The sequence below is a fragment of the Arabidopsis lyrata genome (genome assembly GCF_000004255.2).
Source record: "Arabidopsis lyrata subsp. lyrata unplaced genomic scaffold ARALYscaffold_6, whole genome shotgun sequence".
Classification (NCBI taxonomy): Eukaryota; Viridiplantae; Streptophyta; class Magnoliopsida; order Brassicales; family Brassicaceae; genus Arabidopsis; species Arabidopsis lyrata.
The window spans coordinates 18960330-18974806 of NW_003302550.1; the positions used below are offsets into that span (position 1 = coordinate 18960330).

The following is a 14477-nucleotide window of genomic DNA, read 5'->3' on the forward strand; positions in this document are numbered from 1 at the left end:
ATATTAATTAGCTACGTATGAACTAGACACCGTTTTTTTTTTTGATAAAATGTGAATTTATATTACCGAAAGGAACATTGTTATATACAAAGGCTCTGGGGCAAAGAGGTACTATGACCAAAAAAAAAAGGAAAAAGCCATAGAAACTAAAACAACTAAGCAAAAGGAATACTTAGAGGAAACTAGGAATGAGCAAACCACTGGGATAGAAGTCGACCACAACCTTTGCGATACCGACGAGCGAGAAGTGTGTCCCTTATACTTCTATTAATTTGGGAAAAGACAGAAGCGGAGGAGGCTGAGATGTTATCATGAACTCTGATATTTCTTTTTTTCCAAATGAAGAAGATAGTCGCTGTTGGTGTCGGATCCCGCACCAGAAGTACGAGACCAACCAAAGATTGCCACGTAGTCAAGATAGTGGCCCGTAAAGAATGAAGCCCATCAGCCGAAGGAACGGTCGAAGTGGTTGTCACCACTTCGAGAATCCGAAGTGATTACATTGCGACATGAGATCGATGAAGAAGGCGTGGGTAAGATGGTTCAAGGATAATTGGGCCGAAAAGGCGAGGCCCACGAAGATCAGAGTCAACTCAAATTCAAACGTTGAGCATTAAAATTGAAGAATCAAAACGGACACATTTAAGAGGGAATAATTGTACTTAATTATTCATTTTAATGTCAATTCTCTATGTATAAATATAAAGGCCAATGGCCATGTAAAGGGATCTTCCGCTGAAGAGAGAAATATTATAGCAATTTTCGTAGCAATTCACAAGTTTTTATACATTCATTTTTGTCCCTCAAGAATAATCTTTCCTACTTAATAAAATACTTGAGTGTGTGAATCCGACCTCCACATTTTGGCGCTAGAGAGAGGGGAAATTAGGTTCTTGAGTGGTCAGATTTTTTCTTTATCACACTTCCGAGATAAGCAACAATGTCCGGAGGAGACGCCGCTGAGACATCATTGGCCGAAACCCTCAAAGCTATGCAGCAAACCATGTCGGACATATCACAAAAGTTCTCGGATGTGGAAAAGGCCGTCGATACGTTGCAAACATCCCAGGTATCTCTTAGTCAAAACGTCAATACTATACAAACTCGTGTTCGCTCTTTAAGTGCAGGAAACCCGGTGGGAATCCGAAGAGGGATATTCAACTCGCCAAATTCCGCTGCACGAAATGAAACCAGCGGACAAACAACCCCCGGTGCTACTAATAATGTAGCTCAGACGTTGGAGGAAGAGACGCAGCTCGGGGATGAAGAACAACTTGCAGCTCAGTATGAGCAGGAGAACCTCGACCAGTTCGAGACCATGAGGAAGGTTAGCCAGGAATTAAAAGAAATGAAATCAAAATTTCATCAAGCTACAAGTTCAGAGCCAGATATCAATCGAGTCATTGAAGAAGCTAGGCGAACACCTTTCATCTCGCGAATTGCGAGTTTGAGGATCAAAGATTTCCGGAAACTCAAATTGGACCCTTACAGCGGATTGGAGGATCCAAAAAGCTATCTCGCAGCTTTTCTGATCGCTGCAGGAAGAGTCGAATTGGATGAAGCTGATGAGGACGCAGGCTATTGCAAGCTGTTTTCGGAGAATCTATGTGGCCAAGCTCTAATGTGGTTCACCCAATTAGAGCCGGGTTCGATCTGCAATTTCGACGAACTATCAGCCGTATTCTTAAAGCAATACTCCATCCTTATGGATAAAAGCGTTTCGGATGCCGATCTTTGGAACTTAACGCAAGGATCTAATGAGTCACTTCGAGTTTTCATCACCAAATTCAAAGGAGTGCTGTCAAAACTCCCGAGAATTTCACAGCAATCAGCTTTATCTGCCTTACGAAAAGGATTGCGACATGATTCAAGGTTTAAAGAAGACTTAATACTTCATAAACCAGACACAATTCAGGATGCACTCTTCCGCGCGAACAACTGGATGGAGGTAGAGGACGAAAAAGAAAGTTTTGCCAAAAGGAATAAACAAGAAAAGTCGGTAATCACCGTCCCTACCAGGAAGCTCGAGCCTAGGGAGAGCAAGGGACCAAAGAAGTTTGGGTCGCAACCCTTCAACAATACCGTCGGGAAGCAATTCCAAGGGAAAGGAAGATCAAACACTTGGGTCCGTGATGAAAGTCTATATTGCGACATTCATAAAGTAACCGGACATTTAACCAAGGATTGGAGCGTTCTTAAAAAGCACCTCGCAGAGCTTTGGGCCAGCGGCGATCTTTCTAAATTCGATATAAAAGATTTTGTGAAGGAATACCACGAAGCAAAGGAAAACTCCAAAGATCAAGATTCCAAAAGACCAAGGTTATCCAACGAGGAAGAACCAAGAAGATCGAAGGGTAAGATCAATGTGATTCTAGGAGGTTCCAGATTTTGCGGAGATTCAATAAGTTCCATCAAAAAGCATAGACGAAATGTCTTACTCAAAGCAAGCTTGAGCGAAGAAATTGATTTTCGAGGTGCCTCAATATCATTTAACGAAGAAGAAACGCGGCATCTCGAAAGATCGCACGATGATGCTCTAGTCATTACTCTCGATGTCGCTAACTTCGAAGTATCTAGGATCCTTATAGATACAGGCAGTTCGGTCGACTTGATCTTTTTAAGTACTCTAGAAAAAATGGGAATCAGCCGAGGAGACATAGTAGGACCCCCATCTCCGTTAGTTGCGTTTACAAGCGAGTCAGCCATGTCTCTCGGAACAATCAAGCTACCGGTCCTTGCCAAGAAGGTATCGAAGATCGTGGACTTCGTTGTCTTCGATAAGCCCGCAGCTTACAACATTATCCTCGGGACTCCCTGGATTTATCGAATGAAAGCAGTCCCCTCAACATATCATCAATGTATCAAATTTCCAACATCAAATGGGGTGGAAACGATTCGGGGAGATCAAGAAGCTTCACGGACGTGTTACTTAGCTAGCCACCGTTTGAAGATCCAATAGCAATTAACAAAGCCCGCAAAAGAAGGACTAAAGCAGAAATTTCCTAGTGGGCAGGAAAAAGAGGATGTGGTAGTCGAAGTGGTATTGGAAGAAGACAAACCAGATCGGAAAATTCGAATTGGAGCGACTTTGACTGGCCAAATAAAAGATGCTTTGATCGAACTCTTAAGGAAAAACAAAGCATCATTTGCATGGTCAGCAGCGGACATGCCTGGCATAAGTCCGAGTGTAATTTGTCATGAACTAAACGTGGATCCAAGCTTCAAACCGGTGAAACAAAAAAGAAGAAAGCTTGGAGTGGAGCGGGCAAAAATAGTAAATGATGAAGTGGATAAACTTTTGAAAATAGGGTCCATACGAGAAGTGCAATATCCGGAATGGGTAGCAAACACTGTCGTTGTCAAGAAAAAGAATGGGAAAGATAGGGTTTGCATCGATTTTACAGACTTGAATAGAGCATGTCCCAAAGATAGTTTCCCGCTCCCGCATATAGATCGACTTGTGGAGTCCACCGCTGGAAATGAGCTGTTAACGTTCATGGACGCCTTCTCGGGTTATAATCAGATAATGATGAACCCCGAAGATCAAGAAAAGACGTCATTTATCACAGATAGAGGTATCTACTGTTACAAGGTAATGCCTTTTGGTTTGAAAAATGCAGGAGCAACTTACCAACGGTTGGTGAACAAAATGTTTCACAATCACTTCGGGAAGACTATGGAAGTCTACATAGATGATATGTTGGTTAAATCGTTGAAGAAAGAAGATCATGTTAAACATTTGGAGGAATGTTTTGATATTCTCAATAAATATCAAATGAAGCTGAACCCGGCGAAGTGCACATTTGGAGTCCCATCCGGAGAATTTCTTGGCTATATCGTGACAGAAAGAGGGATTGAAGCCAATCCAAATCAAATTAACGCCTTTCTAAACATGCCATCTCCAAGAAACTTCAAAGAAGTACAACGGTTGACTGGGCGGATTGCGGCTTTGAATCGTTTTATCTCGAGGTCAACAGATAAGTCGTTGCCTTTCTACCAAATTCTAAAAGGGAACAAAGGATTCCTTTGGGATGAGAAGTGTGAAGAAGCTTTTGGGCAGCTTAAGGCATACTTAACCACTCCGCCTATACTGTCCAAACCGGAAGTGGACGAAAAACTTTATTTGTACGTATCAGTTTCAAACCACGCGGTTAGTGGAGTCTTGGTTCGGGAAGACCGTGGAGAGCAGAAGCCAATTTACTACGTGAGCAAGTCAATGACGGATCCGGAAACCAGATACACAATGATGGAAAAACTCGCACTCGCAGTGGTGATATCGGCTCGAAAGCTACGCCCGTACTTTCAATCCCATCCGGTTGAGGTATTAACCAACTAGCCACTCCGAACAATACTTCATAGTCCAAGTCAGTCCGGACGATTGGCGAAATGGGCGGTGGAATTAAGCGAGTACGACATAGAGTTCAAAAGCCGGATCAGTATGAAGGCTCAGGTCTTAGCAGATTTCCTGACCGAACTACCAATACCTGGAACGATAGAACAATCGGAGAACCAAACTTGGAAATTACACGTAGATGGGTCTTCAACAAAACAAGGATCCGGAGTGGGAATCAAGTTGGAGTCTCCAACGTCAGAAATTCTAGAACAATCATTCCGGTTGCTATTCAATGCCTCCAACAACGAGGCAGAATACGAAGCCCTGATTGCCGGACTTCGATTAGCACAAGGAGTTGGAGCTAAGGAAATATTGGCTTATTGCGATTCGCAATTAGTAGTTAACCAATTTAATGGAAACTATGAAACCAAAGATTCGAGAATGGAAGCGTACCTCGAAGTGGTAAAGGATTTATCTAAAAATTTCTCGAAATTTGAATTAATCCGCATACCTCGAGGAGAGAATACAACTGCGGACGCGCTCGCCGCATTGGCGTCAACATCAGATCCTTAGTTGAAAAGAGTTATTCCAGTGGAATGCATTTCGGAGCGAAGCATTCAAGACAACAAAGAAACCCTCGTCATTACAAGATCTCGAGCGGCGGCACACGACCGTGGCGAACCAGAGATCGAACCACCACCCAACAAACGGAAGAAGTCAAGAGGATCAAATACATCTAACAAAGAACCCGTTGTCTTAGCTGAAGATGTAATTCCAGAAACAATATTAGAAACCGAACCGTTAATCGAGGAAGATGTTCTTGAACCAAACGAGCATCCCGAACCAGAACCACGAATATTCCAAAAAGTTGATCAAATTCCGGCTAAAGACTGGGGGGCTGACTGGAGGGAGCCAATAAAGCACTACATCACGACAGGCGAGCTCCCAAAGAATAAATGGCAGGCCAGGAAAATGAAAGTCGTTAGCGCGAAATTTTGTCTATCAAAGGATGCGTTATATAGACGAGGTGTCAGTGACCCTTACCTATTATGCATTTTTGGGCCCGAAGTCGAAATCGTCATGAGCGAAGTGCATGAAGGATTATGTGGGAGTCATTCATCAGGAAGAGCTATGGCTTTTAAAGTTAAAAGAATGGGGTATTTTTGGCCCACTATGATCACAGATTGTGTTAAGTTCGCCCAAAGATGCAAGCGCTGCCAACTCCATGCGCCATTAATCCATCAACCGTCGGAGTTATTCTCCTCCATTTCCGCCCCACACCCATTCATGAGGTGGTCAATGGACATCATTGGACCATTACACAAATCAACTCGAGGTGTACAGTACCTTTTAGTCCTTACGGACTACTTTTCAAAGTGGATTGAAGCTGAGGCGTATGTTGGTATCAAGGATTCGGCGGTGAAAACCTTTATTTGGAAAAACATTATATGTCGACATGGAATTCCATACGAAATAGTCACTGATAATGGACCGCAATTCATTTCACACGAGTTTGATGCCTTTTGTGCGGACTGGGGAATTAAAGTTAGTTATTCTACTCCACGATATCCGCAAGGAAACGGTCAAGCTGAAGCCGCGAACAAGACAATATTAAGCAACCTCAAGAAGCGCTTAAGTCATCTAAAGGGAGGATGGTATGAAGAACTCCAACCCGTCCTGTGGGCCTATCGTACAACCCCTAGGCGACCTACAGGAGAAACTCCATTCTCTTTGGTTTACGGCATGGAGGCGGTAGTACCAGCTGAACTCAATGTGCCCGGACTTCGCCAAACAGAAGCACCGTTAAATGAGGAAGAAAATTCAGCAATGCTTAATGATTCACTAGATACCATAAATGAAAGGCGTGATCAAGCTTTAATTCGGATCCAGAATTACCAACAGGCAGCAGCCCGGTATTACAATTCGAAGGTTAAAAGTAGGCCGTTCTTCGTGGGAGATTACGTATTAAGGCGCGTCTTTGACAACAAAAAAGAAAAAGGTGCCGGAAAACTCGGTATTAATTGGGAAGGACCTTACATTATTACCGAGGTGGTTCGAAACGGCGTTTATAGGTTAAAAGACCTAGAAGACAATCCAGTCAAGCGACCATGGAATGTGATCAACTTAAAGAAATTTTATGTTTAAAGCTATATGCATTATTTTTGTACATGAACTACGGTGTGGCTTGATCCCGAGATGGGTACGTAGGCAGCTCGAAAACGAGTTCAGCTATTAATAAAAATTTGTTTTGTTTCTTTATTAAAGGAAAAAGTTTCGACTGTGCGAACAAGTGAAGCAAATAGAAGGTTCGGCTAAAGCGAACATACAAAAGATTGAAAATAGAGCGTTATTTAAAAGACGGAATGTCCCTCATCGTACACTTCGGATTATGGAAATCTTGTTGATGAGCAGAACACTTCAACTCCTTGACCAGCAAGATCGAGGATCGGCATCATGCAGTCCGGAATTCGAGCAAAGTCAGAAATTCCAAGCTCAATCCACTCTCCGGGGTGAGATTCAAGGATGTGAAGATCTCTTGACACTGTAGTAAGCCTGCGTTGCATCCGGTTAATCCTCTTTCGAAGTCTCCTCTTTTCCGACATAAGCTTCCGGTGTTGAAGCTCGAGTGCCTCTATGAACGCCGTCGCCGTTCCTTGGTCTCTGATTGGGAGATCCCTGATCAAAGCACAGGGGGCTCGGATCTGAGATCTCAAGAAGCCGCGAAGTGGAGGAGGCTGCCTGTTTGGCTCATTTGGAACATCTTCATTCATCATTCCGATTCTGGAGAAGTCGGGCATAGATTCTGAACAGCGAAGATTGAACTCCATACCTGCTAAAATGAAAAGAAGGGTGAGAAGTAAAGGGAAATTGAACCTATAATTTATAGGAACCCCATATCCTTAGCAAGCTGCGGATTCTATCCAAGGAATGGAGTGATTCGCGGAGAGATTCATGCCCTCGAACAGATCCTGCATTAAAAGGCGCATCTCCGAGAATATTTTAAAAGAGAGGAAAGTTGCAAGCGTTTCCATAAATAAAAGGGGGCCGAAGCCCATTACGAGTTTTAAAAAAAGAGAAGAAGTGAAGAAGTTAAAGAACAGTTATGGGAGAGGCTCAGGAACAGGCTCCTTCATCGCCGGTTTAGTCTCCGAAGTGGACGCCTTGTTCTTGGCATCCACTTCGGAACGATCCCGAACGCGTTTCCGGCAGTTGCTGGCCTCCTCCTCCAAGTCCTCTTCCTCTTCACTGTCGGATGGAACGGCACAGACAGGGGCGTTCACGGGACCCGGGACTCCTCTAGCACGGAGATACATCCGAAGCATCTTCGGGATCTCAGCAACGGATTCGAAGTTCCGCCACTCCCATTGAAAGGGATCGCTCTCCAAGGCCCGTATCCTCCTTTCCACCCGAGCGATGCGAGCCTCGAGCGTCTGCCTTTTGAGTCCCAGCCGCTGCCTCTCTTCACACAAGCGACGGTGCTTGTCGGCAACCTAACATAAAAATGAGTGAATAAGACGAAACAAGAAGTTTTTAAATCAAAAACTTTAATATTTACCTTGTCAATAAAATCGCAAGCCTCTTTCTTTTCCTTCGAAGGAAAGTGAAAGACGGCGTGAGGGAAGAGAACGCCGGCCGGTTCAAAGCCGTCGCCGGACAAGAAGAGTGGGCTGCCGGGATCAACGGGGGCTACTGTTTCGTTTTCCATTCTTAAAATGTTTCTCAAGTAAGATTCTAGAGTCATGTTTAAATAAAGCTTAGAGGTAGGTGAGCCTTTATTTATAATGATTTAGGGTTTGTCTTGGAACCATAAATCCATTAATGGTAGCGTGTCCGAGTGGTTTAAACTATTTTTGGAAAATCGAGAAAAGGCAATTATTGCATTAAAAGATGAGCCGTTTTCCTTAAGAAGGGAAAGAGCAACCGTCGCATTAACTGCAAAAGTTTCTAAGGCCCAAGCCCAATAAATCTTTCGAGTTGACTAAACCCGAAGTGGGGAACTCGCTTTAAGCCGAGCTCAGCTCTCGCATTCTAAAGAGAAAGGTCTGATCAGCCTAAAAATCTCGAAAGCATTGCCACAAGGCCACAAAAGGTTAAAAGCGGACTTTGCAAACCCGCATATAAATTTAACCAAACCCCCTTGGGTCACAGCCTAGAAAGGTTTAAAAGCCTCCTCAGGCAAATATCTTGTTTAAAAAAAATATAATAAAGCCTCCTTAGGCAAAGACAAGTTCGAAATTAAGTCTTAAAATTAAAAGGACAATTCCCAATTTAAAGTGGACACAGCCACTACGGAGCAGCAGCCACTTCGGAATCCGGCCCAACAGTCGAAGCTTCATTCGCCTCCTTGGTAGCCGCTTGGTCAGATGGAACTCCTGATCCACTCTCCACGGTACAACCAACCTCCGGAGTGACCTCCGGTACCATAGGAACTACTGGCGGGACAACGTCTTCCGTCTCACTTGAGCCTAGGAATTATAATTCCAGTCAATTAAAGGTACAAGGTAAGAAAAGGTAATAAATATCAGGAGCCAAGCATTACCTGCCCAGTCTAGACCTGATTCACTTATAGGAGGCGATTCAGTGAAGAATTCCTCGAAGTCCTGAGGGTTGAAGATCGAAGTGGGAAGAGCTGCCAAACGACTCCGTTTTTCAGAAAGGTTAGTCGACAGCTCAGTCCTTTCTTGCTCCTCGGAGAAGTCTGCTTCATGGATTTGATCCAGCAGAATCAGGTTGCTTTCGTGCTCCTTGATGTCTGACTCCAAGTCCGACCTAGCTTTCTCGGTTTGCATGAAGCGAATGGCCCCTTGGATCAATTCCATCCCGCGTCCCTTAACCTCCTTTCTGGCCTTCGATGCCGACCTTGCCAACTCAGAATCACGCAACTTGGCTAGCGCCTTGTACTTCGCGTCAAGCTCGATAAGTTGGTTGTTCAGGGTATCGGCGGTTGATTCGGATTCATGAAGTCTACCCTGAACACCAGAAAGTTCGTCCTGGAGTTTGTAATTCCGGTCGTAGTAGTCTTGCAGCTCCCCCTTTACCTGCGCCAGCTCAGACGTCAACCTATCGACCTTATCCTCCAGATCGTGCTTGGAGCCAGCAGAAGAATTGAGTTCAGCCTCAAGAGCTGAGAACTTCTTTTTCCACATGTCAATCTCCTTCTCCCGTCCAATGACCAGCCCTTCGTAATGTTCGATCATGTCGTTAAATTCGCTATGAGCCTGGCATTTTACACAAACCCGGGATGGCGAGTCAGTTCGCAGAATGGAGTGTCAAAAAAAAAAAAAAAAAAAAAAAAAAAAAAAAAATAACGGAACTAACCCGAGATGAGTGATGCGCGTGAAGCAAATAGCGTTCACGAATCGCAGGGCGCCATTTGCCGAAGTCTGGCAAGATCGAACCCGATCGGGTTTTGAAGCATCGGAAGACGCTGCCCTCTTTCTCTATAGCTGCGGAGAAAGAAGAGTTGTAAAAATCAAAATCTTAATGGAAATAAAAAAACGTTGAAGACTGTATGAACCACCGAACCTGAAAGCGATTTGACTTGAGGGACAAGAGCAGGTTTTAACCTCGAGGAAGCATCTCGAGATTCAGAATCCCCCTTTTTCGGAGACGCACTCCGGGCAGTCTTTCCACTATCAGGCTGGGAAGAGGAGGACATATCAACCGGTCGTGGAGGACTCATTGGTTCAGGAGGAGGGGATGATCGAGGTGAGCGGTCAGTCCGGGCCCTTGACTTTTCCCTCCGCGGGGAAGAATCACTGCGAGAGGACTTGTCTCTCTTCCGGCGAACCAAGTTCTTAATTGGTTCGTTACTAAAATCATCTCGGGGAGGACGAGGTGAGTCACGGCGAGGAGATTGATCCCTCCGAGGAGAACGTGAGTCGCGACGATCGCGACGAGGAGTTAATCTGAAGGAAGCCACAGATCGAGCTCCCTCGGTGCTGCCATCATCAACCAGCAAGGTCCTACTGTAGTCCTTCTTGTCTATAGAAGTCGCGAGAAACTTTTTCTTCTCCTCGCAAGCTTCAGCCATCGGCTTGGAAAGCAACTTACGCTTGGCCGCAAGGGCCCGAGATGATATTCCCTGAGTAGAAGGAGGAGGCGGAATTTGGTGAAGATGACCAGGAGGACTCATCCTGAGTCTATGGTTAGCTTCTAGGAATCGTTCGAGAGTGAAAGAATTCCAAAGGGTTTCCCCTTCAAGAATTATTTTGAAGAATTCGATGAACTCTTCAGATGGGAGAGTGGAAGCGACGAAAGCTGCGAAATGAAACAACGGTGTTAGTCAATAAAGATAAAGAAACAACCGGGAAAGATACGGGCGACCTAATCACTACCGGGTTTCGCGGACCACTTCGAAGGGAGAAAATCTGCAAGATTTCCAATCGAAGCGGGAGTTTTCTTAATCAGAAACCAAGGATGATGCCAATTTTCATCCTTGTTCGGAAGATGAGAAATGATGTTCCTGTTGGCATTGGGATATGCTGAGAAATACCCCGTTTTCTTCGATGAACTTCTTACGCTTAGAAGCTCATTTAGTTCAGTAACTCCGACAACGTAACCGGCCTCCGCCGCGATTGTTATAATTCCAAGAATAGTACGGAGGAGATTGGGGGTTAATTGAGGAAGAGCGATTTCAAGGGCCGCTAGGTATAGAACTAGGGCTTCGGGAAGAGGAAAGGTCAGCCCGCAACCCTTGAAATAAATCTCGTACACACAGAAGTAACCATCGCGATGGTTCTCTGGGGATTCTGTGGGGGAAGCTATTTGTGCTTCCGCCATAATTTCCGGCGGAATCCGGCAAAGCTCTTTTAACCGCTCGAGGGATTGAAGAGTACAAGTGGACCTATAGTGCGGACCGGCAATATCATCAGAGCGGGTGCACTCATCGTTACTAGAACGCCTCTCATCGAAAGACGGAGACTCGGGTCTATCGGAATCGGAAGTCATTGGGAAAAACGAAAAATTCAAGATCCGGCGAAGAAAGGTTTTTATGAAGGAAAGTAGAGAGAGTTTTTGACTAAAGCACAAAAGAAAAAGAAGAGAGTAATGGTGAAAAGAAGTTACCTCAAGCTAATGATGAAACCGCCTCGGAAGTCGTGTGGGAAGTGGGAAGGTTTTTCCCGTTTTAATAGTAATTAAACAATATACGGTCATAATGATGACAGATGTCACTCAGTTAAAAAAGGCTAGTGCCGAAATTAAAGGAGTGATGAGATTTTCGGCGGGAAATCAGAAGGATTCTCGAGCGCAATCTTTGGCTATTTGAGCATTTAAAGTCCTCTGAATTGGAATAGCACTTCGAAGAACTTGGGGGGCTAATTGTTGGTGTCGGATCCCGCACTAGAAGTACGAGACCAACCAAAGATTGCCATATAGTCAAGTTAGTGGCCCGTAAAGAATGAAGCCCATCAGCCGAAGGAACGGTCGAAGTGGTTGTCACCACTTCGAGAATCCGAAGTGATTACATTGCGACATGAGATCGATGAAGAAGGCGTGGGTAAGATGGTTCAAGGATAATTGGGCCGAAAAGCCGAGGCCCACGAAGATCAGAGTCAACTCAAATTCAAACGTTGAGCATTAAAATTGAAGAATCAAAACGGACACATTTAAGAGGGAATAATTGTACATAATTATTCATTTTAATGTCAATTCTCTATGTATAAATATAAAGGCCAATGGCCATGTAAAGGGATCTTCCGCTGAAGAGAGAAATATTATAGCAATTTTCGTAGCAATTCACAAGTTTTTATACATTCATTTTTGTCCCTCAAGAATAATCTTTCCTACTTAATAAAATACTTGAGTGTGTGAATCCGACCTCCACAGTCGCGTGAACAACTAACCTCTTAAGAGTAGTAGCGTGAACTAAACACCGTTATACACATACGAAGACTTATTTGGAGAAGACATCTTCGCTAATACGTGTACGAATATGAACTTTGGCTGGTATTCGAGTGAGACATGTTGTGCATTTTTTAACTTTTGTTTTGTTATGAGTTGTGCGATATTTTAATAAATAGTTTATTGTCCATTATTAAACGGAGTCCATAATAATTTTTGTGATATATTTTTGTTTTGATCTTTAGTTTATAAATAAATATGTATATACATATATTATATATAATGTTATTATTGGTCATATTAATTACTAACGATAGTAGAATAAATAGTTTATTGAGGAAGTAAACCAAATTTATTTTGATAGTATATCGTAATGACTTAACCTTCTTTTATTATAAGTTTCAACTTTTTTTGTGTATTTTATAATTGTCTTTTGTAGAGATAATAAGAAATCCATTTGCATATTATTTCTCGCATTATTGTACAGTATTTTAAATTTTAAAATTATTTAATTAACAAATGTATGTTTCTTTTGTTAACAAAAAATAGAAATTTAATTTGTGTGTAATAGAAATACAGATGGGTTGCCTACCAAAAAAAAAAAGAAATACAGATGGGTTAAAAACTATTTTGCTCATCGTAAAATTATTATTAAGTAGTAAAATAATTAAACCATTTTAAGTTCTATTAATTTTTATAAGGATTATGGTAGTGCCACATATAAATGTTAATCTTATTAAAAATTAGAATCATTTAATAAAAATGTCATTGATAATCATTATCTAAAGATTGACTCTTTTTATTTCCGTAGATTTGTGTTCACTGATATGAAAAAAAAAACAGATGAACAAAGGGGTTTAACATTCAATGTAAGTTACTTGAGAGGGTTAAAACTTGATGTTACGATGGTAAACATAGAGCATAATACTTTAGCTATAACTTTGATGGGTGTGAAAGTTGTATTAGTGCTTCTATCAAGCGTCGTTTTAATAACTTTCATGAGTGTTTCTTTGTGTTAAATGAAATACAAAAATTCTTAAATACTTCAAAGGAGGATCAAAGTCAAAGTTATCACGATATTTATGTGCATTGTTTCATTGAATGAGATGGTAGAATTAGTCTTAGATCTTAAAGATTTTGTCTTTAAGAATGCACATATATCATTTGTAGTTTTATATGGGATCGTTTCGTAGAATATATTTATCTAAACATTATAGAAGAATGTTGGAAACTTTTAATTTATCTCGATGATTCCATTCGGCCGCGCCTTGAGAAGAGTTGAGAAGAAAGGTTTTGTAAAGAATCAGAGAGTTGAAAAAGAAAGAGACAGAGATATGGATAGAAATGGAAAGAGGAACGATATTCAATGTCATGAATGTCAAGGATATGTACATGTCAAAGCTTAGTGCCCCTCCCTGAAGAGAAAAGAATATATGCTCTGAGTGCAAAGGCATCATACACTCGAAATTTGACTGTGTGGGTTCTAGATCCAAGAAGGAAAGGTCCTACATTGTTGAAAGTGGAAGTAACTCTGAAGATGATGACTCGAAGATGAAGCGAAGGGTTTTGTATCTTTTGTGGAAATCATAGACGACGAAGATGAAAGCTCTAACAGTGAAGCAGAAAAATTAATTGAAATGGAGCCAGCTCAACTGATGATGAATCAGACACTGTGAAGGATGTGGACATCGATGGACAGTTTAGAATATTGTATGACAACTGGTTCTTAATGAGTAAGGAGAAGGTCTCATGGATGGAAGAAAAGTTAACACTTCAAGGTTAGAAGGAGAAGCTCAAAGGAGGCCTAGCTCTGGAAATTAAGAAGAACAGTGAGCTGACTCAAAAGTGTGGTTTAGAGGGGAAAAACAAACAGAGCTCTCACACAAGACTTGAGTGATACTCGGAAGAAGATACACATACTGAATAGTGTGACAAAGGATCTGGATAACATCTTAGTGTAACACCCCGATTTCATGAATATGGTGGTGCATGCAGAAAGGCTTAAAAGAATTGATTTGGCCACCTATGTCACAAAAGTGCACTTATCTTTTCGGTCAACTATCCTGAGAGAACTCCACAGTTAAGCATGCTTGAGCTTGAGCAATTTTAGGATGGGTGACCTTCCGGGAAGTGATTGTCGGAACTATGTGAGTGAAGATAAAACACAGGGAAAGATCATGTGGTGATTTGTAGGGTTGGTAAACAAGTCTTTAAAGCCTCCCGAACGTAGCAAACGGGCCGTCGGAAGATAGTGGGCCCACATGCTGAGAGAAGACGTGGGTCCCATTAAGAGAGGTGG

The 14477-nt window shown here is 42.6% G+C and overlaps 1 protein-coding gene across 1 annotated transcript; it reads right to left on the reverse strand.

Annotated features, from left to right (window-relative positions):
- Window positions 1–8620: 8620 nt before the first annotated feature.
- On the reverse strand, window positions 8621–11284 carry LOC110227405 (meiosis-specific protein ASY2-like). Its single transcript, XM_021021497.1, has 5 exons — window positions 10672–11284; window positions 9860–10594; window positions 9653–9813; window positions 8874–9552; window positions 8621–8799 (listed from the first exon to the last, which is right to left on the reverse strand). The coding sequence occupies exons 1-5, from the start codon at window positions 11282–11284 to the stop codon at window positions 8621–8623; spliced, it is 2367 nt and encodes a 788-aa protein (XP_020877156.1).
- Window positions 11285–14477: the final 3193 nt, after the last annotated feature.